The sequence below is a fragment of the Orcinus orca genome, chromosome 12 (assembly GCF_937001465.1).
Source record: "Orcinus orca chromosome 12, mOrcOrc1.1, whole genome shotgun sequence".
Classification (NCBI taxonomy): domain Eukaryota; kingdom Metazoa; phylum Chordata; class Mammalia; order Artiodactyla; family Delphinidae; genus Orcinus; species Orcinus orca.
Genome location: NC_064570.1, coordinates 20,984,743 through 21,012,721, shown reverse-complemented (window position 1 = coordinate 21,012,721; position 27,979 = coordinate 20,984,743). Strand labels below are relative to the sequence as shown.

General features: G+C 37.2%; 3 protein-coding genes across 17 annotated transcripts in view; 1 reads left to right on the top strand and 2 right to left on the bottom strand.

Moving 5' to 3' along the window:
* The window catches only part of ADAT2 (adenosine deaminase tRNA specific 2), a 105,704-nt gene extending 103,589 nt beyond the window's left edge, over positions 1–2,115 (bottom strand). For all 12 annotated transcript variants that reach the window (XR_007470667.1, XR_007470673.1, XR_007470674.1 and 9 more), the window contains exon 1: positions 1,978–2,115. Coding sequence is in view for 2 of the 12 variants with exons in the window: in XM_004263756.4 (XP_004263804.1) it covers positions 1,978–2,073 (96 nt within the window). In the remaining 10 variants the exon portion in view is untranslated. The remainder of the gene's footprint in view (positions 1–1,977) is intronic.
* A 139-nt stretch (positions 2,116–2,254) lies between these two features.
* The window catches only part of PEX3 (peroxisomal biogenesis factor 3), a 35,848-nt gene continuing 10,123 nt past the window's right edge, over positions 2,255–27,979 (top strand). Inside the window, exons 1-9 of one of the 2 annotated variants that reach the window (XM_033405913.2) lie at positions 2,255–2,530; positions 10,584–10,715; positions 15,307–15,388; positions 21,567–21,610; positions 22,862–22,986; positions 23,294–23,360; positions 23,468–23,522; positions 24,052–24,220; positions 25,807–25,877. In XM_033405913.2, the coding sequence (XP_033261804.1) occupies positions 2,473–2,530; positions 10,584–10,715; positions 15,307–15,388; positions 21,567–21,610; positions 22,862–22,986; positions 23,294–23,360; positions 23,468–23,522; positions 24,052–24,220; positions 25,807–25,877 (803 nt within the window). In that variant the 5' untranslated portion in view covers positions 2,255–2,472. Of the gene's footprint in view, positions 2,546–10,583; positions 10,716–15,306; positions 15,389–21,566; positions 21,611–22,861; positions 22,987–23,293; positions 23,361–23,467; positions 23,523–24,051; positions 24,221–25,806; positions 25,878–27,979 lie in introns of both variants that reach the window. The other variant, XM_004263755.4, reaches the window with a different exon arrangement.
* The window catches only part of FUCA2 (alpha-L-fucosidase 2), a 60,643-nt gene continuing 36,650 nt past the window's right edge, over positions 3,987–27,979 (bottom strand). Inside the window, exons 9-10 of one of the 3 annotated variants that reach the window (XR_004476872.2) lie at positions 7,511–7,633; positions 3,987–4,811 (exon numbers count right to left, since the gene is read on the bottom strand). Coding sequence is in view for 1 of the 3 variants with exons in the window: in XM_049695592.1 (XP_049551549.1) it covers positions 7,632–7,633 (2 nt within the window). In the remaining 2 variants the exon portion in view is untranslated. Of the gene's footprint in view, positions 4,812–6,641; positions 7,634–27,979 lie in introns of those variants that run through there. The other 2 variants (XR_007470661.1, XM_049695592.1) reach the window with 2 other exon arrangements.

The following is a 27,979-nucleotide window of genomic DNA, read 5'->3' as shown; positions in this document are numbered from 1 at the left end:
ACTTCAACAATTCTTTGAATTAGTTTAAGATTTGAAGTTTCTTTAGTGGGGAGGGAATGGTTGGACAAAGCCCAAGGTTTATGACAAGCCCTTTTTTCCCTTTTTTAAGTCCTGGAAGAAACATATACTATTGGCCAAAACCAAAAAAATAAGTGCAAACTAAGGACTTCCTTGACCCTGTGTCGATAAACTAGGTAATCACACCCCTAGGTGTTTATAATCTAATTAAAAGACAAAAATGTCAAGGCCAGAGAGGGCTTAGAAATTACTTGGAGTTCAACCACCCCATTTTATAGAGTAGGAAGCAATACCCTAGGGGGATAAAGTGACTTGCCCAAGGTCATACCAAAAGGTAGTAAAAAGACTCAAATGTTTAGTCCGGAAGACTAGAGAATAGTACAAAGATATGAAAGGACAGAAAGAAAACACATTTCTGATACACAAAGTGGAAAAGCTCAATGACTGATTAAACTTAGCTGTTTATGGAACCACTATTGAGTCCTCTATGACAGCAACTCTCAAAATTTCATCTACACAAGCTCCACATTCAGGAGAGTTCCTGAAGCAAATGAAAATAAATGGAAGAGACCACGAATTCCCAGTATTCCAGCATTCCCTGGCCTCCAGGTCTCTCGCCCATAGAAAGATATAAATGCAGCTTAATCTGAGATATTTTAGCCTTCATGTGCATTTATTATCATCCTCACTACTTATAAAGATGCTGCCCAGGGACTTCCCTGGCCATCCAGTGCTTAAGACTCTGCGCTCCCACTGCAGTGGGCACGGGTTTGATCGCTGGTGGGGGAACTAAGATCCCACACGCCACGCAGCGCGGCCAGAAAAAAAAAAAAGGCACCGCCAGGCATATGATATTATTGAAATGATTTGGGGTAAGGAGAGTGAGATTTTTGATATCACATGAAAACTCCTTGTCTCCAGCTTGGAGAATTTAGTAACATAAAAGGAGTTCAGGACAGACAACTCCATATTACAAATAACAAATTAATTATTTAAAGGTACATGTGAACATTAAAGTATCAGACAGAAAGTTATGCATCCTGTAAGTTTAATGGGGGAAATAAATTTTGAAGTGGGCTTAAAGAGTGGGTCATGAAATCAAATCAGGGGTGATGACCAGCATTTTTTTTTCCAAAATGCAATGAAAGAGAAATACCAGAAAAACTGTACATAGGAAGATTAAGTACTGTTCTGTAAAACTTTTGTTTCAATTTTATCTGTGTGTGTTTACTGGAATGTAATACAAAATAGATTTTTTTTTTTACTGTGAGTGACTTTCAAAAGAGTATGAGGAACAAGTTTAAATGAACATATGCATATATGTGTGTGTGCATGATTTATATATATATACATATATGCCAAATAGACTTTTATCCCTATTAAAGAGTTCGATGGGACACGTAAGTATGGGTAAAGCTTGGATTATACACAAATCTTATTAGAGCCCTCCTTAATCAGGAGTCTTGAAAGGAGTGAGGGAAGTGAAAGGATGGATGGATGGATGGATGGATAGATGAATGAGAATCTGGCTGTTCAGGTACTTGTTTTTATCCTGCTCTCTACCGGAAACGTCCTCAGCTTCCTTCCTTCTACTAGATAGAGTCAAGAGGTCATAAATACAAAATAATGTGACTTCGAGGATTTGCGAATGTCCACAGGAAACAAGGGGACGCAGCACGCCTGTGCCAGCAGCCCCCGAATAGGGATGTTTGGCGCATACTTCAAACAAGTGAAAAAGAAATAATTTCTGTATTTCGTCTCTTCCTTTCCTCAGAACCACTGTGAGAATGGGCTAAAGAACATTTCAGGACAGTAAAGCCAGCTGTTTACCCAGAGAATGCGAGCGCCATCGAGATTACTGAGACCAGAAAGCACCCCCGGGGACGTTTACTCGAACGCTTCGGTCAGGATAAGCCAGAGAAAATTCCCACCCTATACATCCACGTCCCGCCCCCTCACCATTTGCATCGCCTGTTCCATCCACTTTTCGGTCTCCTCCGCCAACACAGAGCACGCGCCGCCCGTAATCTGCGTGGACCCTACCTTCGCCTCCATACTGCACCGGGGCAGCCTCGCTCAGTGCCGGAGGCCGCGGCGGCGGAGGAGCGCTGGCAACGGAACGCGGTGGGGGCGGGCTGTCGTTTCCGGGGGAATCGAACTGTGAGGCACTCGGGAGCGAATTCTAGACGGACCACGGCGCCTCAGGCTAGTGAGCGGCGGCGGCGGCGGCGGCGCGCCGGCAGCAACAGAAACCGCAGCTGCTCAGCTACAGTCTCCGCCCCCTTCCCGCTCCGGTGACAGTCTCTGCGGAAAGTCGCGTTCGTGGTTTTTGGAGAGCAACGAGTGGGACGACGGCGGTCCAGCCGGGTAGTCCGTGCCAGGCGACGAAGAAACGTTTTCCTGGTGAACCATTCCTCCTTCCCTTTAGGCAGCCCGCACCCCCAGGGCCTGAAGATGCTGAGATCTACGTGGAATTTTCTGAAACGTCACAAAAAGAAATGCATCTTCCTGGGTACGGTCCTCGGAGGTGGGTGACAGCGTTCTTGGAAAGGGGCATAGGGAGGAGGGGGTGAGAGAGAGATGTCTGCCTTCTAAAATAGAGGTGATGGCCCAGGATTCGTTCAACCATGGGACGGGGAACCGGGTGACAAACCTCCAGGGTTCTTTACATCTCTGCAGTTGTGAAATTTGTGCCCTTTGCCCTGATACTGCCGCTTACTCTGTTTCTCGCCTTTTACTCACCCACCTTGGGAGAACCCACCACATTTTTTTTTTTTTTTCTGTTTCAAGGCACCGTTCTCTTACATATTTTTTTACTTCTCTTCTATTGTTTTACTGTGAGGTTCTTCGTTTCTGTTTGGTACTTCCAGTACTTTGGCATTCACCGTTCGCAGAAGTTTCATAATACTCGAGGGAAGTTAACTAAAGCCTGCACTTCGAGTTCTTGTTTAAAGTTAAATTGAATTTTTGAAAACAGCACAATTGTACTGAAGGACTGGAAGGTATATGCTAGACAAAGAAACACAAATCAATATTTTAGCTCTGTTTCATCTGTTTTAGAATACAAACTATGTAGTAAATTATGCAATAAGAAAGTGCTTTCGGGAAGTTGTGCAATCTTCTCAGGATCTTCAAGATTGGGATGAATTCCCACCTAGCTCACATAACTGAGTTGCACAGGCTGAGAGGAGATTTAGAAACAGATTAGATAGCAATCTTGAGAGCCTTTTTCCTCATAAGACAATCATGCAGGGGTCTAAAGGAGAGAATAAAAGGTCTTGTGTGATACAGGAGAAGGAAATGTAGGACTGTTAAGAGGAAATTTTTAGCATTTGAGTTTTTGGAGAAGTATTATCACTGACTACATGCTTTGGTTACAGAAATAGTTAAAAACAAGAGAAGTTTCCCAAAGAATTTGGTTGTTTTTCTCTTACTATTGATTATATTCTATTGCCCCAAAACAATTTGAAATTAGCAATACTCTTAGCATCAATAATTCAGCTCTGTTGATTCTTGAAAATTTGAAACAGGCTTCTTGTTAATGAGGCAAGGAGAATGTTTTTCTCCTCTCTGAGGTCTACCACAGATCAATAATGATTATATGTAAATTTTTTTTTTTTTGCCGTACGCGGCCTTCTCACTGTTGTGACCTCTCCCGTTGCGGAGCACAGGCTCCGGACACGCCGGCTCAGCGGCCATGGCTCACGGGCCCAGCCGCTCCACGTCATGTGGGATCTCGGACTCTCAACCACTGCGCCACCAGGGAAACCCTCGATTATATGTAAATTTTAATGGCATTCTTTGAAAAATTCTTTATAGATAAAATATATTTTCTAATATCTTCATGCACTGATATCTAATGTATATTTAAATTACACAAAGACTACTGAGTCCACTTTATTTGTAGAAACTAATGATTTATGTGTAATGGAAGAAGTATAAATAAAATATTTTTGCCTCTACTGAAGGAAAGAAAATAGTATCTCTTTAGCTATCTCAGAAAAAATAGCATACCCCGTCAGATTTATGGAACAACCTAATGGTAGATTAGATATAATCACAGGGGAAGCAAAAGAGTACACTTAAGAGACAGTTATAGGTGTGATGAATTGGGAGATTGGGATTGACATATATACACTAATATGTATAAAATGGATAACTAATAAGAACCTGCTGTATAAAAAAATAAATAAAATTCAAAAATTCAAAAAAGAAAGATAGTTATAGATTTTTTTCAAAAATCTATTGAGAGCTTTATAGTTAGAGATTAAGAGGAATGAGAAAGGGGGGAAGAGGTTCAGAGGAACAGAAAAAGAAAATAATCCTAGTGTTTTATAACAAGAATGGATGTCAGTCTAAAAAGAAAAAAGAGTAGATGACCATGATTGGCATTTGTTTGAGCCTCATAGTCTTTCTGCTTCAAGGGAAAGGTCCTATAACATGGTACATATCAGTTAATCAATTTTAAGAAATATTTATCCAGTGCCTGTAGTGTTGAAGGTAATATGATTGGAAATACAAGATTTACAGAGATTTTTAATAGTAATAGCTACCATTTTGTGGGTGCCCAATGGGCCCTGTATTAAGCTCTTCTATTCAGTGGGGATGATGACAGGATAGTTATTGTTATCCCCATTCAAAAATGTGGGAACCAGAGTGCTAAGAATTTAAAAACTTGTTGAGGTTCCCAGAGTTAGGAACAGGGAAGCTAGAACTCAAACCCAGGTGTGTTAGATCCCGAAGCACATTCTCTTTCCACAGTACACCACTCTTGTCTTCATGGACTTTATGGTCTAAAAGGAATGAAAACAAATGACTTAGTTTGTTCAGGCTGTTATAACAAATACCACAGACTGGGTGGCTTATAAACAACAGAAATTTATTTCTCCCAGTTCTGGAGTCTGGAAGTCTAAGGTCAGGGTACAAGCATGGTTAGGTGAAGGTCCGCTTCGGGGTTGCAGACTTCTTGTAGTCTCACATGGCAGAAGGGGCTAGGGATCTCTGTGAAGGCCCTTTGATAAGAACACTAATCTCGGGCTTCCCTGGTGGCGCAGTGGTTGAGAGTCCGCCTGCCGATGCAGGGGACACGGGTTCGTGCCCCAGTCCGGGAGGATCCCACATGCCGCAGAGCGGCTGGGCCCGTGAGCCATGGCCGCTGAGCCTGCGCGTCCGGAGCCTCTGCTCCGCAGCGGGAGAGGCCACAACAGTGAGAGGCCCGCATACCGCAAAAAAAAAAAAACCACTAATCTCATTCTTGAGAGCCCCACCGTCATGCCCTAAGTGCCTCCCAAAGACTCCCACCTCCTAATACCATCACATAGGGCATTAGAATTTCAACATATGAATTTAGGGGAGACACAAACATTCAAACCACAGCAAGAAGCATACAAATAATTAAAATACAAAACAATAAGACCTGAAAAATGCTGTATATATCAAACTGGCAGATAGCCTGTGCAGTTGGAAATAATTAGGAAAGCGCTTCATGGAAGAAGTAGCACATTTTGACAGATTTGCAAACTAGGTAAGATATCAACTTGCATGCTCAAGAATCTTGGCCATTCAGTGGTGGGGAAAAAACTAATGTTTGGTCTCTTTGGTTTTTCATTCATTCAACAAACATTTGAATTAGAGGGCCTACTCTCTCTATATTGGGCTCTGGTGATACACAGGAATAAGATACAATTCTTGACCTTGAGGAACTCATAGTGCAGTCCAGAAAGCAGAAATGGAAATAAACAAAAGTAGTACAGTGATAGTATTAGAGTACCATAATAGAGCAGGGTTCTGTGGGAGCATAGAGAGAGAGAATAATGGAGGTGTTCAGCAAGCCTCCCTTAAGAATCCACTGGAGGGACTTCCCTGGTGGTGCAGTGGTTAAGAATCTGCCTGCCAATGTAGGGGACACAGGTTCGATCCGTAGTCTGGGAAGATAACACATGCCATGGAGCAACTAAGCCCACAAGCCACAACTACTGAAGCCCGCGTGCCTAAGAGCCCGTGCTCCGCAACAAGAGAAGCCACCGCAATGAGAAGCCCACGCACCACAATGAAGAGTAGCCCCCATGTGACACTACTAGAGAAAGCCCGTGTGCAGCAGCGAAGACCCAACGCAGCCCAAAATTAATCAATTATTTATTTATTTATTTTAAAAAGAATCCGCTGGAGTTACAGCTAGCAAAGTAGAAGGGGGCACAACAGGTAAAGGGGTTGCTCAGCAGATTCAGAGACCTTGTTTTTGGTGAATCAAAGTGTATTTCACTATGGCTAAGTGCAAGGAACAAATGGGGAGTGGCAAAAGATAAATTTGGAGAAGTAGCTAGAGTGCAGATTGTGAAGGGCCTTCCTTATTGTGCCATTCTACAGAATTTGGAGCTTCTCAGACTTTAGTATGGATAAAAATCACTGAAGGGACTTAATGAAAATATAGAATTCTTTCTCCGAGATTCTGATTCTTTAGGTCCAGAGTACAGTTCATTAATTCTTTAATTCATTCAACAAATATTTATTGAGCTCCAATTGTGTACCAATATTATATATTGGGGGTACAGCATCATATAAGACAAAACATTTGGGGATGTTTTCAAGGAACTTCCTTAAAGGCTACTTTTTTTTTTTTTGCGGTACGCGGGCCTCTCACTGTTGTGGCCTCTCCCGTTGCGGAGCACAGGCTCCGGACGCGCAGGCTCAGCGGCCATGGCTCACGGGCCCAGCCGCTCGGCGGCATGTGGGATCTTCCCGGACCGGGGCACGAACCCGCGTCCCCTGCATCGGCAGGTGGACTCTCAACCACTGCGCCACCAGGAGAGCCCCAAGGCTACATTTTTAACAAGTACCCCATCAGTAATTCTGATGTAAGTGGAACAGGGACTGTACATTAAGAAATGATGGCAGGGTGTTGAAGAATTCTAAATATGGCAGTAGTACAGTCAGATTTAAGTTTTAGAAAATCACTTTGCATATAAAAGATGGATTGGAAAGGTGTGAGACCAGAAACAAAGGAGAGTTAGGAAGCTGTTAAACCTGTTCAAGAGCATTAATAATCTGGGTCTGAATGAAGACAGTGGTAGAGAAGTGGACTAAAGTGGCAAAGTTTAGAAAATATTTCTGAAATAGAATCAGAATAGAAGGGTTTGGTGGTCTTTTGTATGGGAGTGAAGTTAATAGATTATTTTCAAACCCTTATTGACGTTATTAACCTAGTAAAATAGTTATACTGAAGGATTTTCATCCATTAAGGCACTAAGTGATGGTTTTAGAAAACCAAATTCGTAATATGGGAAGGCTAGAAGATATTTTGCTTTACCAGCAGTGTTCTGAAAGGAAACGTCAAAACATTTTACATTTATTCTTTGAGATATTTAGTGAATGTTTTCATTATTCATAAATAAAGTCATAGCTAAAGAAGAAACTTTAAAGCTCATATAATCCCAGCCTTTCATTTTATGAAGAAATTTAGACCCAGAGAGAGGAAAGACTTGCTTAAAGTTACCTGCCTAGTTGGTGCCACAGCCATCAGTACGTACTCTCTTCTGGGCCAAACTTCAGGCAGCAAGTCAGGTGTATCCTGAACTCCACATTTTAGGTAATGAATACTCTGCCTTCATTCTTATTTCTGCAGGGAAACAAATCAGACAAAATCAGAATTTATGAATTTTGCAAATGAGAGCCTGGGTAAATTAGTCCTTGTATAGGAATTTACTTCAGTGCTAACTCGAGGAAAATAATGGATTGTGGGATTTTAGCCTAATGCCTTGTATCAGTTTGCTAGGGCTGCCATAACGAAGTACCACAAACTGAGTTGCTTAAGCAACAGAAATGTATTGTCTCTCAATTTTGGAGGCCAGAAATCCAAGATCAATGTGTTGGCAGGATTTGTTCCGTCTCAGGGCTTTAAGAGAGGATCTGTTCCAGGCCCTTCTCCTTGGCTTGTAGATAACTTTCTCCTCCCTGTGTCTTTACATCATCTTTCCTGTACACATGTCTATGTCCAAATTTCCCGTTCTTATAAGAACACCAGTCGTACTGGATTAGGCCCACCTTAGTGACCTCCTTTTAACTTGATTATCTCTGCAAAGACCCTATCTCCAAATAATGTCACTTTCTGAAGTACTAGAGCTTCAACATGTTAATTTGGGCTAGGATACACTTCAACCCATAATAATTTATCTTTTAGCTTTAGTAAGAATATATTACATTTACCAAATTAAACACAGTACAGTTAGTTGACCCTTGAACAAAACAGGTTTGAACTGCACAGGGCCACTTACACAATACATTTGACCTTTGAACAACTCAGATTTGGACTGTGCAAGGCCACTTATATGCAGACTTTTTTCAGTAAATACTGCAGCACAACAGATCCTCGGTTGAATCCAAGGGCACAGAACTATGAATTGAGCCCACTGTAAAGTTACAAGCAGATTTTCCACTTCTGAAGGGAGTGTTCTGCACCCCTATCCCTGGAGTCGTTCAGAGGTCAACTGTAGTTCCTAAAGTGTTTTTGTCAGACACTGTTGAAAATCTAATGAAAGCAGTGGACCTTCTCCCCAGGAAAACACATAGACTAATCAAATTTACTATTATTCCAGAAAATTCTTAACTATACAAGGGGTGTCATTGCAGCATTTCATTTTACGCTATTATTATTATTTGAGAAATAATAATCATTTTACACATAACTTTTAGCCATCTGTTGTGCAAATAAAATAGAAGCAATTCATTGAGAAGTAGTTATTATCTAAGAGTTGCCTGTCAAAGGGTTACTTCGTGAAACGTAAGTCAGTTGCTTCATTCTGTTAGTATTATGGCGCTGTCTTCAGTTTATTGAGGATGAATTACAAGAAAGGTAGCTCTGAAGACATTTATATGAATTTTTATTTATTCTTTAAGGAGATTGTAATACATTTTTTGCATCTAGACCTAACAGCAGTCACACTTTATTTCTAATTATTTGTAGCACATACTCTTTCAATGTCTTTTTAAGACATATAACATGTTATCAGTTCATCTGTATTGCTTACACTAGTGAAAATAATTCAGGATACGTGTTTGCTTTGCAGTTCTTAGTGGGCTTCCTCCTTCCCACCTGTGACAAACAGACCAAATCCAGTTATTTCGGTCATGTACAATTCTTATGTTCTTTCTTGTTATATTGGAGGCTACAGACAGTTGGAGGTAGGTGAGGATTAGTTATTCTCCTACAGCCTTGTTGCCAGGTTATCATGAAACAAATTCTGGCTCACATTAAAACATCTATTATCAAGGATAGATAAAACAGTATCATAACTTGTTCTATAAGCTCATTGAAATCCCATTGTCCTTTCTTTGTGCTACAACAGCACCATGCATAAACGATTTACCCAAAGCAAATGCAACAGTATTCTAGATGTAGGATTCTGCTGGCCATGTGGTTAACCCTCTTGACTAAGAATCCTTCGAACTAGCAGCTGAGGATCCGAGACTAAGCCATTCCTAAGGGTTAAGGACTTTCTCGTATATTCTTGTTCAAATGAATATTACTAAAATGTTTCAGCTAACCCAGTATCTTAAACACCAGTCATTTAATCTGTGAAAAGCCATTTCTGATATTCATTTTGCTAGGTTAGTTGAAATGCTTAAACCTTGAACTATGGCTTTTGATCAAATGCTAACTAACCACGCTGGAGTGTTAACATTCCCAGTCAGGACAACTGAATGCCTATAAGGTATGACCAAAATGTGCACATTTTATATTATACTGTCTATACTGAAATGTGTTAAAGTAAATTACAGGCTGTAAGACCCCACCTATATTTTTATATCATAGTGTCATAATTTAGGAATTTTTGTACCCTTTTCACCTTCCCTTTTTCACTTAAGTTTCTAGTTTTAGATGTCTGCTTGACAACCTACCTTCCTTTTATTCTTCCTTTTAAATTTTTTCTTATATTTTTAAAAAGTATTATATTTTGGTTGAAGAAAATGTGTAAACCATAGAGAAGCAAGAAGAAGGAAAAAAATCACCTGCTATCCCACTATTTAGCAATGATCATTGTTTAATATATGTAAGAAATTAAAATCCATCTGTTGTCATATATGTTTATTTACATTAAAAAGCAAAACTCCTAGGATCTTATTTTATCCTCTAACACTATAACATGGATGTTTCCTTAAGTCATTAACTATTTAGCAATGTAGTTTTTAATAGCTACGTAAGAGTCCATTGTATGGCTAGACCATAATGTATTTAAACAGTTCCCTTTTGCTGGACATTTAGAATATCTCCAGTTCACTATTAAAGGCATTGCCTTACTTTGTAGATTTAATTCCTTTCTGTTTCTTTAGACCTAGTCTTTATGTACCCATCTATCATTGGCTTTTAAAATGCCAGTCTCCTTTTCCTTCTCTTCAGGTTGCAATTCTTATACAGTTCTTTAATTTAGGTTCTTAAAAGTTGTAATTTTTAGCTTTTCACTAATATAAGCCTCATATTTGGATAAAGTGGGTTAAAAATACTGTTTAGAATTTTTAATACTCTAATTAACTGCATTGATATACTAACTTGTTTTAAAAAATAATTTTAGGAATATATATCCTGGGGAAATATGGACAGAAGAAAATCAGAGAAATACAAGAAAGGGAGGCTGCAGAATACATTGCCCAAGCACGACGACAATATCATTTTGAAAGTAACCAGAGGACTTGCAATATGACAGGTAAGACAAAGAGAACTATTTATACATGTATAAAGTTGCTTGATGATTTATATTAATTTGCATACCTCCAGGACCAAAGTTAGAGGAAAAGGCAAAAATGCTAAATCTAGCAAGTATTTACATGATTTAACTGTAATACATCGTTTAATGTGGATTTGGAAAATCAATGTAAATTAATATGCAACATAGATGCTTGTTCATTCATTTTATTTATTCATTCAGCAAATACTCAACAGTACTCAGCACTGGGGAAACAGAAGGTGAACAATTTGGTCAATTTTGTGAAAAAACAAAAACCTGACCTTCAGAGTTTATTCACTAGTGAGAGAAGAAGATGATAAACAACAGATAAATGACTTTAGGCAGTGATGACTGCTTACAAGAGAATGAGCTGTGTGAGGGGTGGGGTGCTCTTTAAGGTGGGGCAACCAGGAGTCAGACCTCTTTAAGGAAGTGACATTTGAGGAGAAATTAAATGATACAATGGAGGGAGCCATACAAAATGCTTGTGGTGGGAACAAGCTTGGCATATTTGAGAAATAGCGAAAAAGGCTGTGTAGTTAGAGTAGCATGAGCAATGGAAGAAGAGTGATAGGAGACAGGGCTGCAGGAGTGGGCCTGATGCCATTGGGCCATGTATGTCATAGTAAAGAATTTCTTACATTAACAAGGCACCTAGAGACCTGTAAGTCTAACACAATAGTATACACTCAGTGTTAATCAGTGGTAATAATTTAATCTCCAGAGCTAGAAACCTACTGGGAGGATGCTATAACAAAATCAGCTGCCCATATTTGAAGAAAACAAGGTGTTACGTTATAATTGGCATAACTCCTTGAAGAATGAGTTCTCAAATCCATGTCAAACTTGTTTTTCTTTGTTATTGTTTGAAGCTTAATGCTTTTCTACCATTTCTTTCAAGAACAATTAATTTAGAAAAAAATTTATAAAGGTAGGTTCTCTTTGTTCAATTTTAAAAGTAGAATATTTTTTCAAGGTTGGAAGAACTTTGTTTTTAGTTCAGTCTCATTTGATAAAGAGGCTGGGATTAAGAAGGTTAAGAGACACATTGCATTTCAGCTGGAGTATGATTTTTTTTTTTTTTTTTTTTTTTTGTCTGTGCCATGCGGCATGCAGGATCTTAGTTCCCCTACCTGGGATTGAACACGTGCCCCCTGCATTGGGAGCGCAGAGTCTTAACCACTGGACTGCCAGGGAAGTCCCATGATTTTTAATGTTTGAAATAATAATACTTCAATCTATAAAGCAAAAATTAATCATAAATGCTGTGTAAAATGGCAACTCAGATAAGGTACAGTAAGTAAGAGCACAGGCTCAAGGGTGAGGCAGATCTGGTTCCGTTCCTAGTTTTGCCTTGTAATATCTGTGTGTCTTTGGGCAAATCTAAATCTAGTTCTTTCCTCTATAAAATGATCATCATAAAACCCACTTCATAAATGTTTTATGAGAATGCAGTAATTCATATAAAGTGCTTGGTACATAATAAATACTCAGTAACATAACTTTTTAAAAATTACACAATTCTTTAAATCAATATTTAGCATTCAATGTAGTGGTACTACCAAGGACATTTTAATGAATTTTTAAAGAATAAGAGCAGTCCATTTCTTTTTTTTCTTTTCTTTTTGTTTAATTGAATGAAAAATTATTTAGTGCTTTACAGTTTTCAAAAGTTTCACATACATGATTTCATATAATCCCAAAATAATCCTTTTTTTTTCCTACCCCTGTACTGCCCCTGCCCCTTCCCTCTCCCCACTGTTAACCACTAGTTTAAGAACAGTTCATTTCCAGTTATTACTCAAATTTTCAAAAAATGAAAAATGCTGACTTCTGGGATCTCAAAATACATCTTAGTTTGACATGGACCCTTGTGTCAGTTTAGGTGCTCTGGGAAGCACAGCTAAGATGGGATTAGATGTGCAGGAGACTGACTGGGGGGAACACCCATGCAGAATAAAGAGGAGGGAGGAGAAGTAAGCAAGGAAAGCCTTTAGACCACCATACAGGTCTGATAGTTGTGAATAGAATGGGCAGAGGAAGGAAGGTTAGGTAAGAAGAGTCTCTGACTACAGCACGGTTTTAAGAAAGTTTTGGCAGGCCAGTCGGGAGTCCTCAAGCCTAAGTTCCCTGGTAGAGGAGTCCCTCAGGATCGGGCCTGCCTTAGTATCCCCACCAAGCACTGTCATTGGCTGAGAGCAGTGTAGATCCAGAGGGGTGGCAGCTGGAGCTGACAGCTAATTATGCTCCTCCCAGCAGAAGATGCGAGCGGCACATTTCCATGACCATCACACCCCTCAGATGAATGCATAGCTGATACAGGCAGTTAGAACTAAAATATGGTGCCCACTAAGATCCAAAGTATAGGTTCACTGAAAAGATTTCCAGATTAGCTTTCTGATATGTATTGATAATGGGGTTACAAATCATATAATTAAATTTCTATTCTTTTGAATAAGATGTAATGGACATACTAGAAAAATTTAGTACTTTTAGGTAAATATAATCAGTTTTTTAACCCAAGAAGTTGGCCCCAACTTGAAAGATAGTATCTAATGGAATGCTTCTGTGCCCTGCCCATTGTCTCTACCATCTTCATGATTTTACTAAAGATTTGGGAGAAGTGCTTATTAAATTTACACATGACACAACGCTTGGATGCATAACTGACACCACAAATGAAGTTTTGGGATGCAAAATAGTCTAGTCCCGTTTAAGTGCTAGACTGGGATAAAAGAATTGTTCTGCATTAAAAGTCAATTGTACTGATACAGAATTATCCAAGCTTGCTTAAAAACAGGAGGTATGAGGAAAGATTGGGAATTCTAGTTGAACATAAGCTTGTTATGAACCAGAGTATGATGTGACTTCTGGAAATACTAATTTAATCTTAGACTGAAGTAATAAAGTCTGTGGTTCAGCTCAAAGGTAGTTATAACATGCTCTGTGGTAGTCAGAGCAGAGGTCCATTTCTGCCTGTCACATGTTAAGAAGATACAAACTGGCATGTGTCAGAAGAAGCCAAGTAAGGATAATAATAAACAGAGCTAACACTTGCTGAGCATTTCCATGTGTAAAGAAGCACTGTTCTAATGCCTTTTATCCTTAATCCTTACAACAGTCTTGTAAGGTAGATCCACTGTCATCCCCAGTTTACAGATGAGGAAACTGAGGCACAGAGAAGTTAAATAATTTGCTCAGGGTCACACAGATTCAAGGCTGGTGAAGGGTTGTCCTGTGATTTGTGGTTGGACTGGGGGTGTTTATCATGGAGACCAGGTGGCTAAAGCAAGACATGAAAGCTGTATTCAACTCAATACAGAAACATATTTGTTCAGTGTTAGTACAGATGGCTAGAAGAGAAGAATAGCCTTGTCTTTGATTGAGTATGCTGAAGTGGAAAGTCAGAAGCTCTTATCTCTCAGGAGAATTATTGAAGAGATTCCTCTTAAATCATGTTGTCATACCACATAATCTTTAAAGTTCCCTACTACTTTTTCTGAATTTAGGACTCTAGTGTTGCTTTTTCTTGGTAAGATAAAATACCGTGTTTAGGCTAGATATACATACCACGGACACTAAAAGAGAAACCACGTTTTACATTGACTGAGCTGCTACTTTAGTTAGTGGTCTAAACAACTTAGGTGATTTAATCATGTATCTTGAGGAAATGTGCTGAAGCTACACAATGCAGCACTGAAATAAATGTTTAGAGTAGGTTAAAAGCTGAATTTTCTATTGAAAAAAAATAACATGGATCTTGTCATTAATATCTTGCCTTGTCAAGAAGTAAAAATCATACACTAAAGTTTTCCCTTTTAGAATATGGCATTTGTAATCTCTTGATATTTTTTCATTTTGTTGTCACTACTTCTTTAGTAGTTTTTAAATTTATGTATGTACATTTCACCAACATTTCTTATACCATGCATAGAGCCATAAATAAATAACTCCCGTAAATTACATGCAGTCTTTTTTTCCATAGAGTATTATATCTTATTGTATCTTCATGTTGGTATTCGAACAATAGCCATTGTCAAAACCAAAACTACAACTCGGCAGCTCTTAATCCCTAGCCTGATGCACTTTTGTCTAGGTCGTAACAAATGCCTGTTGCTTTGTAGTAGTTAAGAAATAAATGTTTTCTAAAATTAGAAATAAAATGTGAAGCAAGAAGTATAGCTAAAGACAAAAGATCATTTTATTGAATCAGAAATAAACATTTATTGTAAAAGATCTGGAAAAAAAAAAGAATTATCCATAGTCTGTAGCCCAAAGACCAACACTGTTAACATTTGGTAATAATTCTTCCCATTCTTTCTTCTACGTGTACTTGTTTGCATCACTATGATCATCACATGTATATGCATAATTTTGCTTCACATGAGCAGATAAATGATTTATTAGTATGTAACTGGTTTTTATTCTTAATAATAATTTGAAAGCCCTGACCTTCCTTACCAACCCTTGATAGTTGCTAGTCCTGTCATATAGCCTAAAACAATGTGCATTTCTCAGTGAAGGCAGTCCTATCACTTGTGACCTTTTTAATTTTCTGTTTGTATTATAGTGCTGTCCATGCTTCCAACACTGAGAGAGGCCTTAATGCAGCAACTCAATTCTGAGAGCCTTACAGCTCTGCTAAAAAACAGGTAAATGCAAGTTACAGCCATTCTCATGTATACATTGCACTGAAAATTTATAGAATGTAACTGAAATACTTTTCAAAAGTCTTTGTTTTCTTATTTTTCTTTCTATTTAGAGCTTATAATAAATAAGCTCATTTAGAAAAAAATATTTACTTACGATATCATTTAATTAATATTTTGTCCATTTATTTATGTTCTACCTTGGTGTGCAAAGTATTTAGGGTGACAATATTTGTATGTATTCTGGTTTTCATATGAAGAGATCTTCTGTCACTCTGACACTTTTTCAGAAATTTAATTATGGAGTACTTAGGGAATGTGTTCCTGAACCAGATGTTGTGAAGTGACAGTAATGTTAAATATTAAATATTAACTCTTTAATATTCTTAAAGAGTTTACAGCGTACTAGCTAAAGCATGTGAACATACATTTTAAATAACTAAAGCATATGAACTGACATTTTATATCATTAACAAAATGAAGTACAAATATAACATGAACATATGATAATGATAATTTATCTTACCATGACAGTGTACTGTGTACAAAGCACTTTCATACATAGGACCTTGTATGTGGAGAGTAGTGTGTATTGGAGTATTGTAATTTAGTGTGATGCTGTGTTAGTTTGAGAAGACTTCCAGAAGGAAATGGCTTCTTTTAATGAACAAGAAGGGGGGTGGAGGGGAATGGTTTCACTAAATATATTTTAATCATTGTGGCCTTATCGAAAGATATTCATTTTCCTTGTAATCATCCTCCAGTAGTCAGGGGAAAGAAAGTGCTCTTTCTGGGGTGTCTCTTTGTGCCAGGCCCAGTGCTAGATACATTACTCCCATCTAATTTCCACAGTATCCTTGTGAGGCAGATTTTTTTTTTAACATCTTTATTGGAGTATAATTGCTTTACAATGGTGTGTTAGTTTCTGCTTTATAACAAAGTGAATCAGCTATACATATACATATATCCCCATATCTCCTCCCTCTTGCGTCTCCCTCCCACCCTCCCTATCCCACCCCTCTAGGTGGTCACAAAGCACCGAGCCGATCTCCCTGTGCTATGCGGCAGCTTCCCACTAGCTATCTATTTTACATTTGGTAGTGTATATATGTCCATGCCACTCTCTCACTTCGTCCCAGCTTACCCTTCCTCCTCCCCGTGTCCTCAAGTCCATTCTCTGCATCTGCATCTTTATTCCTGTCCTGCCCCTATGTTCTTCATAACCATTTTTTTCTTTAAATTCCATATATATGTGTTAGCATACAGTATTTGTTTTTCTCTTTCTGACTTACTTCACTCTGTATGACAGACTCTAGGTCCATCCACCTCACTACAAATGACCCAATTTCGTTTCTTTTTATGGCTGAGTAATATTCCATTGTATATATGTGCCACATCTCCTTTATCCATTCATCTGTCTATGGACACTTAGGTTGCTTCTGAGGCAGATATTATTAACTCCATTTTGCAGATAGGAATTTAGTGCTCAGGCAGGTTACGCAGCAAGCTGGAAAATTTCTTTGAAGACATTTTCTGTGGTCAGACAATACCTCCCAAAATAACAGTGAATTTATATACAGTTGGTTTGTGTACTTTTTTTGGATGGGGGTATAAATTGTAATTTTTTTATTAGAAAACAAATATACAACTTGGAATGGATTTGAAGCAAATTGTGTCGTAACAGTTTTTAAGTGGCTAAAACAAAGTTTAAAAATCAAGTAACAGGGACTTCCCTGGTGGTCCAGTGGTTAAGAATCCGTCTTCCAACACAGGGGATGCAGGTTCAATCCCTGGTCAGCGAGCTAAGATCCCACACGCCATGGGGCAACTAAGCCTGCGCGTCGCAACTACTGAGCCTGCACACCACAACTACTGAGACTGCGCGCCACAACTAGAGAGAAAGCCCACACACACGCCACAACAAAGAGCCCACGCACTGCAACAAAAGATTCCACATGCTGCAGCTAAGACCCAACGCAGCCAACAATAAAAATAGATTTTAAAAAAATAAATAAAAATCAAGTAACAGTAAAAGAAAAATGTATGAGTACCTGGATAATACACCCGTTTTGCAATAGTGCAGCTTTTAAATACATATTATTGACTGTCCATAATCCACGCAAAGTTACAACTCTGCACTTCAACAACATGATGACAGTCCCTAAAGAAAACTACTTTAAAAAAGGCATAACCTAGATATTCCCTCATTCAACCAACTGATCAGGTTTTTTAATCTGATTAAAGTATAATGCTAGTGATAAGAATTTTTTCCTTAGTTTCATGATTCTTAGAGGCTGACACACTTTTACTACTACTTATGGATGTAAGGTTTGGTTTATAAATTAGTTCATGTGATTATATAAAGAAGAAACATATAGAAAAATAAATTTTAATTGCCTTAAGTTTTAGTCTTACTGAGAAGGCAAGACAAATGAAATAAGTGAATACACTTTTATAAAAGCAACACAGAAACACACACATTAAACATAAGTGGGATTCTTTCTTGGTAACCCTGTTTCCCGTAAGGCCCTACATTCCCTGTGTTTTGGAGGATTTAAGATAATTAAGATAAGGTCTCTTTCTCTCTAAGACTTTGTCATCCAAAGGAGGAATTAGATGAAATAAATTGTCATAATTCAAGACATACTATGGTTAGTCTGTGGTAAAAAGTAAAAGCAAAATGTGGGAGAAAATGTGGGAGGCTAGAGAGCAAAGGGATTAATGATGGGTAATCCTGGATAGCTTTAAAGAAAAGGCGTGAGCCCTCTTCTCTTTATAACACAGGAGAATTTTTTAAATTCTTGGAAGGGTAAGATGCACAACAGTTCTCCTCATTGCCTGTTTCCTCTTTAAACATCTCTGTGTTATTTTTTCTTTCCTTTCTTTTGATTTGAAATTACTATTTGCAGTTTGGGGGCTGGGGGAGGGGAGAATGTCCATTTGAGAAGTATTTGCATAAAGAGACGCTTGAGCCCTTACAAAGTGTGATTAAAGTAAGGCCTCCAATCTTATGACTGCTTTTGTATTGGTTTTCAATCAACTCCGGCCTCATATAAGCCTGTCAAGCAAGTTAATTTTCTCCTTGAACTAATTGTGATAATAACTAATCAGAAATAAATGAAAGGTTTGATAGTCTTATTTTATCAGTTTTATAGTAGCAAATAAACAACACTGCCTTTAATATTTGGCATTCTTATTGATGATTGATAATGGCAGTGTAGTTTCAATGGCAAAGGATCTTAAACATCCTTCATCACAAGACAGGTAGAACACTTTGAAAGGATTAGTTTAATTCTTAAACATATTTTGGTAATATTAAAGAGTCTGATTGTATTTAACTTGAAGTTGGTTTCCATCAGACAAATCATTTGAAAGGAATCTTGGCCTAGAAAGTACTTTCCTCTGTTCTACATAGGTCTGGAATCAGAATCTTTAAAACAGATAAGGGGAATTTTTTTTTTCATTTTTTGTAAATGTATATATTAAAAGTGATTACCACAGTCAAGCTAATTAACATATCCATCACCTCATGTAGTTACCATTTTTTTGGTGTGTGGTGAGAACACTTAACATCTATTCTCAGGAAATTTCAAGTATACGAAAGCATTATTATCAACTGTATTCACCGTGCTGTACATTAGGTCTCATAACTCAATTAAATCTACTTTTAAGTCTGATAGTGGTGAATGTCAACATGAAGAAATGTCCTGCATGGCTATAATTCGGTCCTGTCCCACCAAAATCATGCCCAGTAAGTACAGTTTCCAGGCAGACACCCTAGTTTGCCCTTCCACAGCCTGCTGCTGTTGAGCACTTCCTGTGTTAAAATTTTGGAACCACTGTTTTCTTATCTTGTTTCATTTAGAATTTCTATAAGAATCACTTTGAAATTTATCTTAGATAACATTCAAAAGAAGTGATTTACTTGCATTAAAATACCTAACCCTTGAATTGTGGTTGATTCCCAGTTTAATATGGGACTAAAATATGGTGTTCTGCCACAAGGCCTGAACAGTAGCGTAAGGTTGCATCAGGGCCTGGTAGGATTTTCTCCATATATCTACCACACTTGTGCCATCTAGGAAAGGGACACCTGAAGCTCTACAGTCTCTCCAGTGCCAAAGAAAGATAAGAAGCTAGTAATATCCCACAATTGTAATGGTAACTCATTGTCTGATTATAATTATAAAGAATATGGGATTGTATTTTTTGTATCTTTGTGGTTTTTTAATTTGACTTTTCTAGTAATTCATTTTTATTTTATTTTACCAAACTGTTCATCTGTGACAGATTAGAAATAAGAAAAATACCTGGTCCTACCACAAAGGTGATTTGAAAAGCCCTGAACTTCATCCACATAGTATACACACACAGTGAGTGGAGTACTATGCCATGGTTTTTAAAAAAAAAAAAACAACAACGATGGCTACTATCTCTATACTATTATGGAATGATCCCCAGGATATATTGTTATATTTTTTTAAAAGATAAAGGAAAATGTGTATAGAATGCCACCATTTATCTAAGGGGGCAGATATGAATATATATACATATTTGCCTATATAAAGGAAAACAATGGGAAGTTAAAGTATATTTTTTTAATAGTTACCTATGAAGAAGAAAAAGAATAAAGGTGGGTAGGAATGGACTTCTTTGAATATACTGTGTTGTATAAATTTGAGTTTGGAACCATATAAATATTTTACATATTTATAAAACTATGTTTAGTGTTTAAAAAGCAATGTTTAAAAAGTAATAGTAAAATAAATGAAATTAACCCAAATGCGTATCTAGTTGGTGTTGTAATCACAAAAAGAGAAGCTATGCCAACTGACTTTAAAATAGAAATTTGAGGGCTTCCCTGGTGGCGCAGTGGTTGAGAATCTGCCTGCCAATGCAGGGGACACGGGTTCGAGCCCTGGTCTGGGAAGATCCCACATGCCGCGGAGCAGCTAGCCCCGTGAGCCACAATTACTGAGCCTGCGCGTCTGGAGCCTGTGCTCCGCAACGAGAGACGCCTCCATAGTGAGAGGCCTGCGCACCGCGATGAGGAGTGGCCCCCACTTGCCGCAACTAGAGAAAGCCTTCGCACAGAAAGACCCAACACAGCCATAAATTAATTAATTAATTAATTAAAAAAATAGAAATTTGGCTGTGTATTTTTAGTGGGATATATACTCTTAGAGCATACAGAATTGAAAAAAAAAAACTTAAACTCTTTTCACTGTTGCTATTGCTATTCTGAGACTGTTGTCCATAGAGTGAGGGATGAAGCAAATTAGTAATTATGTTAGTTTCACTGATTTCTAGTGTGAGCAAAAAGAAATACAGATGTAAGACAATGAGATTGTTAAAAAACCCAGTGGTCCTAATTTTGAATTAGAAGTATCAATATGAATTCATGATGTATTTTATCTCTTTGAATATATGTTCATATAAATAAATAAATACATACATATATTGATATTTACTAGCTTAGTCTACTGAAAAGGCTTAGAAATAATGACCTACCCAGTAGCAATGAACATCCTTAATCAAAAGATTAAGTCTCAGACTACCATTTTCCACTACTAGGAACCAGGACTCTCAGAGAAATGGATGATTTCAGGTTTGCAGCAAGAATTGAACAAGATGAACCCAGAACAGCTTTTTATGTCAGAGAGCAAGGAAGTTGTCAAAGACTAAAAGGGGTCGTGTCAAAAGGACTTCGGAACTAACCTGAATAGTCCCACAATAGTTAAAGATGGGCAGTTTGAACATCAGTAAGGATAATAGCTACAGTGGGTAGAAACACATCAAACACACATTTAAATGCATGTGTTTGTAATGATACTTGTAAACAAAAAATACTTCATTACTTACCTTTGAAGAGTTATAGAACCTACTGCATTATTTATAAAACAGTAAATAAGGGAAAGAAATAAATATTCCTGCTTTTCCTGTATGATTTTATAATATGCATATGCTCAGAAGGAGGAGAAAGACTGGAAGGATATACACCAGGATACTATGAAAATGGTTGTTATTATCAGTTACTGAAATTACAGTTGTTTTTACTATATTTTATGGGCTTTGTTTTCTGCAGTTATCCTGTGATAAAATATAATTAAGTATAGAGCTGTAAAGTTCAAAGTTTTCTGTTAGATTACCTATATTATTATTTTCTGATATTTTTCTTTAGGCCTTCAAACAAGCTAGACATATGGGAGGATCTGAAGATAATAAGTAAGCCTGCGTATTCTGTGCAACAGCACAGCCTTAAAATATTTTTAATGGGAAATTTTTGTACTCTATTATGTGGGTAACTCTTCTTTACCTACCTCATAGAGTTTTTTTCAGATTAAATAATTCTCATAAAGCAAGTAGATCAATGGTCATAGAAACTACTCAATAAATATTAGCGGTGGTGGTGGTATTGTTATGATAATATGTAAACCTGTCCTAGACTACATATATGCATATTAGGTACTGATATCTACAATATATACTTTGAAGGAAGTTTTTACTCCAACCCAGATAGTAACTTTACTTTGATATTGTATGCAGACTTTGATTAGCGATAAAAATTTGTAGCAGAAAGCTGCCCTAGAAGAGATGTATCTTCATGTCTCAGAACTTCATACTGTCAGTTATTCCTGTGTTTTCCTATCCATTCAACTAATCCTTATCAACTGAATCATGCTTAAACTTTGCCTATTTGAAAATGAACTAAACTTTTGTACTACCCTGTATTTCCTTTCAGCTATTGTACTTTCTCACATCCATTGTATAATACAAAAGATTTCTACATTCCCTGTCTTTCCTTCTTCACTCCTACTCACTCTTTGACATACTAGAGCCTGGTTTCCAGTCGTGTATCTCCACCCAAGCAGAGGTCTCAAGCATCAGTAGTAACTTCTGTGTTGCTAAATCCACTGGACATTTTCATCCTACTAGACCCCTCCACAAGAGTCAACACCTTTCTCTCTCCTCTGTTTTGAACACGCTGTCCTAGCCGGGTCTCTGGGTGTTTCCCTGTCTTTGTGTACCTTCCTCCAGCCCTTTAACGGGCTTATCCTTTATCCTCTTTTACCTGCCGTTGACGGCTGGAGCTCTTCCATGCTCAGCCCTCTTCTCTTGCTCAGGACTAGCTCCCTGGACAGCTCTGAGTTCTGAGGCTGCAACACTTAATGCTTCCCAGTCCTTTCTTTTTTTCCTTTCTAAGCTAATAATATATAATCCTTCACTGAATATATCCGTTATTGTTTTTTTTGGTTATTGTTTCAATTAAGAGATCATTCCTAATTTACGATAAACATTTTTTAAGCAGATAAACTATGAAATGTTTTGAATTGATATATTTTTGTACTTGAAACAATTACAAATGTATTTTTAAAGTCATCTTATGAAAAAATAACTGTAGGAATGGTTTGTGATTTTACACATTTGTTTATATTTTAATAATTAGTACCAAGTGGTTTTCTTTTCTCTGTAAAGGTTTCACAAGAAGTATCGTAGCTGTGTACAGTACTTGCATGCTGGTGGTTCTTTTGCGAGTCCAGTTAAACATAATTGGTGGATATATTTACCTGGATAATGCAGCAGTTGGCAAAAATGGCACCGTAAGTTTAATAGACTTCAGTAGATATTGCCCTTTCTTTCAAGAGGTTCAAAATTTAACCAAATATTATTTATTTGGTAAATAATTCATATAGAATGATAATTCATATAGAATAAATATCTTTATATTTCATGTGATTATAAACTTTTAGCATTATTATTCTTCATATTTTGAAGCTAGGCTTTTTGTTATGTTAAAGAATAGTATTTTTCCTGTTGTTCCAGGTCCTAAAGAATCTCAGCTCAAGTTATAATGAAAATATTATTATTTACTAATAATATTGGGTACCTTATTTCTGTTTTATACAGACAGTTCTTGCCCCCCCAGATGTCCAACAGCAATATTTATCAAGTATTCAACACCTCCTTGGAGATGGTAAGATTCTTATTCGTGACCTGTAAACTAGTTCTGATTCATTCATTCGTAGTATTGAGGAATTGAAAAAGTCAACAACGCTTTTATGTTTGTTTTTGCTTTAATAGGCCTGACAGAATTGATCACTGTCATTAAACAAGCTGTGCAGAAGATTTTAGGAAGGTAAGGCATTTTGCTTTGGCTTTTCTGACTTACTGATTCTGATGAATAAAAGAAAAATTCGAATTGTTCTAATGAAGCTAGTGATTTGACAAATGGTGGTCTGCGAAACTCTTAACCTAATATGGACACAGCCCTGCGGTGTTACATTGTGGAATCCATTTTCTTCATCAGTATCAACCTTTTCATACTAAGGGAAAAGATTTAATGTTTCATTGTTTATTGATTGATTTCCAAACAAACCAGAGATATTTGGGTCATGAGATAAAAAACCTGCTTTTAAAAATCTGTGTCTGAGGCTTTTAACTCCCGTTCATACAGTGGGAATTTTCTTGTGAAATCTGCAACAAGATTTTTCTTGGTCCTTAACGGGTAGCTGATTTCTTAATCTACTCTAGTGATTTCACAGTCAGCAGTTTCAGGTTTGACTGGTTGAAACAGGATCTCAGGTAGTAACCTGTTAGGGTAAGAGTGTGTATAGGATGTGTTGTATAGTTTCAATTTATCCCAATTCCCTTTTCTCTGTTTCTAGTGTTTCTCTTAAACATTCTTTGTCCCTTTTGGACTTGGAGCAAAAACTAAAAGAAATCAGAGATCTCGTTGAGCAACATAAATCTTCTTCTTGGATTAATAACGATGGATCCAGATCTTTATTGTGCCATTATATGATGCCAGATGAAGAAACTCCATTAGCAGTTCAGGTGCTTCATTCATAACCATTTAACCAAACGAATTACTCTTTTTTTTTAAGGTTTTTTTCACTATCTCTTAAAATTTAGATTTCTGAGTCTCTTGAAAGGTAAGTGATTGAAAGACATGTATTTCAGCAATTTAAATAAAACCTCATTAATTTAGAAAACAAACTGTAAATGGAACTGACTTCTAGTTAGAAAAAACTTTAGATATTCAGCAGAATTTTATTGAATATTAGTTATGTGACAGACACTAGTATGATTGGGATATAAAATGAATAAGATGTATTAATTACACCTGGGGAACACAGCAGACAAATTCAGTTCCTTTGGCTAGAGCATTTCTGTATGAGGTCAGGTAACAGAAGATAAAGCTGGTAGTTGGGGCAAGATCCTAAAGAGCTTTGTGTGCCAAGATAAAGAGTCTGAACTTCCATTTCAAATTCTAATCAAGCCAGTACCACAATCACATTTGCTTTTTAAGATGAATCAATGATGGCAGTATCTGAATGGACTGAAGGAGTCATCCAGTTGAGAAACAAAGAAGGCCTAATCTAACATTTATCAGCTATGGTGTTGCTATACACTGGTGTGTCCCAGCCAGTTGTGATTTAAGTTATTCATTGGTTAAGAATAATAAAAATGCCAAAGAGTACATGTTATAGACCTCATTTTTAAAAAATTTTATACCTAAGTGGATTGCATCCATTCTTTGCCATTGAGAGAAGAATATCTCTCACTTAACAATTGGAGAAGTCTTAGACCAGAGAGGCCCCTATGCCATACCTCAGCGTAAAGGTCCTGTTAGAACAAAGACTGCCATGTTTTTCATTGCCTGCCAGTTTCCCCCTTGCCCAGAAACCCCAGAGATAGATGTTTGTGGGTACTGAGAGACCCTGCATTCATGAATAGGCCAAAAAAAAAAGCAAACCATGTGAGGAAACCCTGTGAACTGCAGGATGGAGGCTAAATTGAACGAGCAGAACAGACCTGACAGAATTAATGAAAGAAACAGGAGAAAACTTACTTACAAATTAGAATCTCAAGGAGATGCAATAATAGTATTTTAAAAGCTTTCTGGAATGATAAAGCAATTTCCAAATTTTAAAATTCAACAGTGGAATTAAAAAAGAAAATGATTCAAAAGAACGGATGAAGAGAGGGATGATAGACCAAATCTTACCTGAATTAAATTTAAACCTGCAACTTCAGATTGAAAGGACACACAGAGCCTTAGACTAAACTAGATTGATGAGAAAAGACACATACATATCCTGATAAAAAGTCTTAACAATCACAGAAAAAAAATCCCTGGCCTCTGCAACCTCAAAGGCTATTTTTTTCTTTGTAAGTATATTCTAGAAATGTGTCCAAGAGGGGTCAGATAAACAAAGATCTTACTGTGACTCATGTTCTAAATACTGCTTACCTGTACACATGAACCTTTATAGTGTTTTGAGTTTAACATTTTTTGATTGTTGATAGAACATAGACTTTTAGGCTTCCTGAACTCCTGAGTTTATTAATATGATTTGTTTCATCATAACCCTGTGCTAATATTTGAAACCCTGAAATGTGGCCTTTTAATTTCACAGGCCTGTGGGCTTTCTCCTAGAGATGTTACCACTATTAAACTACTCAATGAAACTAGAGACATGTTGGAAAGGTATGTATACTGCATGTAACAGAAAGCATGTGTTTCTTTTTTGAATGTACTTATGACCATTTTATAGTTTTTTTTGAACAACGTTCAACATAATATTCTGTTAAAATTAAATTTAAAATCTATTCCCCTGCCTTAAGTAGGATTTCCTACCTAAACTAATGGTCCTCTTATTAGGGTGGGGAGGGAAGCAAAGATTTTTTTTTTAGGAGACCCATGCCTTGCCCCCACCTACTTTCCTAGCCTAGAGACTCTGATATACTAGTTAAGGAACTGGAAGATAGTTAGCATTTATATTTTGAGGAAGGCTTTCAAGGGTGATTCTCATATGCTCAGTGTGTAGTGGTAAATGGTTAACAACCAGCCCTGTAAAGAAAAAAGACCAGAAACAAATTGTAGCCACAGCAGTGCTGACTACCAACTTGAGGTCACTCAGTGCTGACTTGGAGAGTTGGGAAAAGATGCTCTTGGCAGCCAAAGCTAGCCAGCTCCAGCTAGGCCTCAGGTGTAGACACATGTACACACATGCTAATGTGTATGCACACACACCTGTACTCAATTTTGAGAACTACTTCCCCTGATGCTTTCAGGATAGTCTATAATGTTCCTAAATCTTTGAGTGATAAAAATTTCACATCCTCCCTAAACTGAGTATTACTATTTTAAATTACCCAGAAGAGAGCCAGAGTGTTAGAAATGGAAAAAGCATCAGATTATGCATTAGAAGACGAGAGGACCTAGATTCAAGGTTGGCTGTCCTATTTACTATCTGGTCAACCTTGATTGAGCCACTTAACACTCGTTGAGGTAGTTCTATCATTGTGAAATCTTAGTGGTAATACCAGTTCCATCCACTTTATCTTAAGTGATTAAAATATCAAAGTTTCTTTTCAACTAAAGATAATTTAAGATCATTTTTTCTAGTTTTTTTCTAGTTCTGTTTTCTGGGCAAATTATATCCTTTGTTTATAATATTTTTTCATAATCTTGAAGAAAATCAGCAAATTTTTAGGTTAACTCAGCTACTGACTCTACTATCTGAATTCATCAAGTTCTAGTCCCTTGACTTTCTACAGTAGCAATCTCCACTTTTTTTCTTATTCAAACCACTCCATGAAGCTCTAGAAAAAGGTCATCAGTGAACTTTTCCCAAATCCAGTCAACATGTAATGCTCATCTTACTTGGCCTTTCTCTAGTAATTGACACTGGTGATCAAGGCTTTCTTGAAATTCCTTTCTCTTATGGCTTCAATGAAAAATCTAATTTTTCTCTCAGTTCTCAGATCATTTCTTCTTAGGTTCCTCTATGCCTGCCTTTCCTTTAAATATTAGTGTTTCCCAGGTATTTGTTCTTATTTCATCCTCAGCTGCCCCAAGCAATTTTATATACTCCTACTAATTTACTGTCTGTATGTTAGTAATTCCCAAACTTATAGCCCTAGCCCTCCACTCTCATGAGTTGAATTGAGATTTCTACATGTCGAAGATAGAACTAATCTGTTCAACTAGGCAGTTTCTAACTCTCATAGCATACATATATTATTCTTTATATCAAAGAGTTTTTGTGAGGTACTGACATGATGTAACAAAAAGAGCTTGAACTTTAAGATCAAAAAGGCCTGGGTTCAAATTCTGGCTCCCATATTTACTAATTACATAACCTTTGGACAGATTTCTTCATCCCTCAAGTATCCAGTTCCTCATCTGTTGTACATGTTAATAAAATATTCTGTCTCACTGGGATGATATGATAGAGTATATAAGGCAAACCAATAACCTGTGACTATAAGAGGATTCCTCTTCAAGTGTTTCCTCAAGAGAAGTAATACTATTTATTGATATTTATAAAAATACACTTATAAAGTGCTGCCTAATGTAAGAAAATCTAGCAAAATGCATGAATATTCTCATTGTGTTGTGCTAAATAATAAGCTCACTTTTTATGCTTAACTTTTAAGATTGACTCCTTGATATATTTTTATAGTGTTTTAGTCTAAAAACTAAATTGTGACTAGAAATGTTGGTGGTTGTCAAAGGTAACCACATCGTTATTGAATTTGTGTCCTTTTCGATTGAAAATCTGAAAAGTAACTTATCCTCTTATT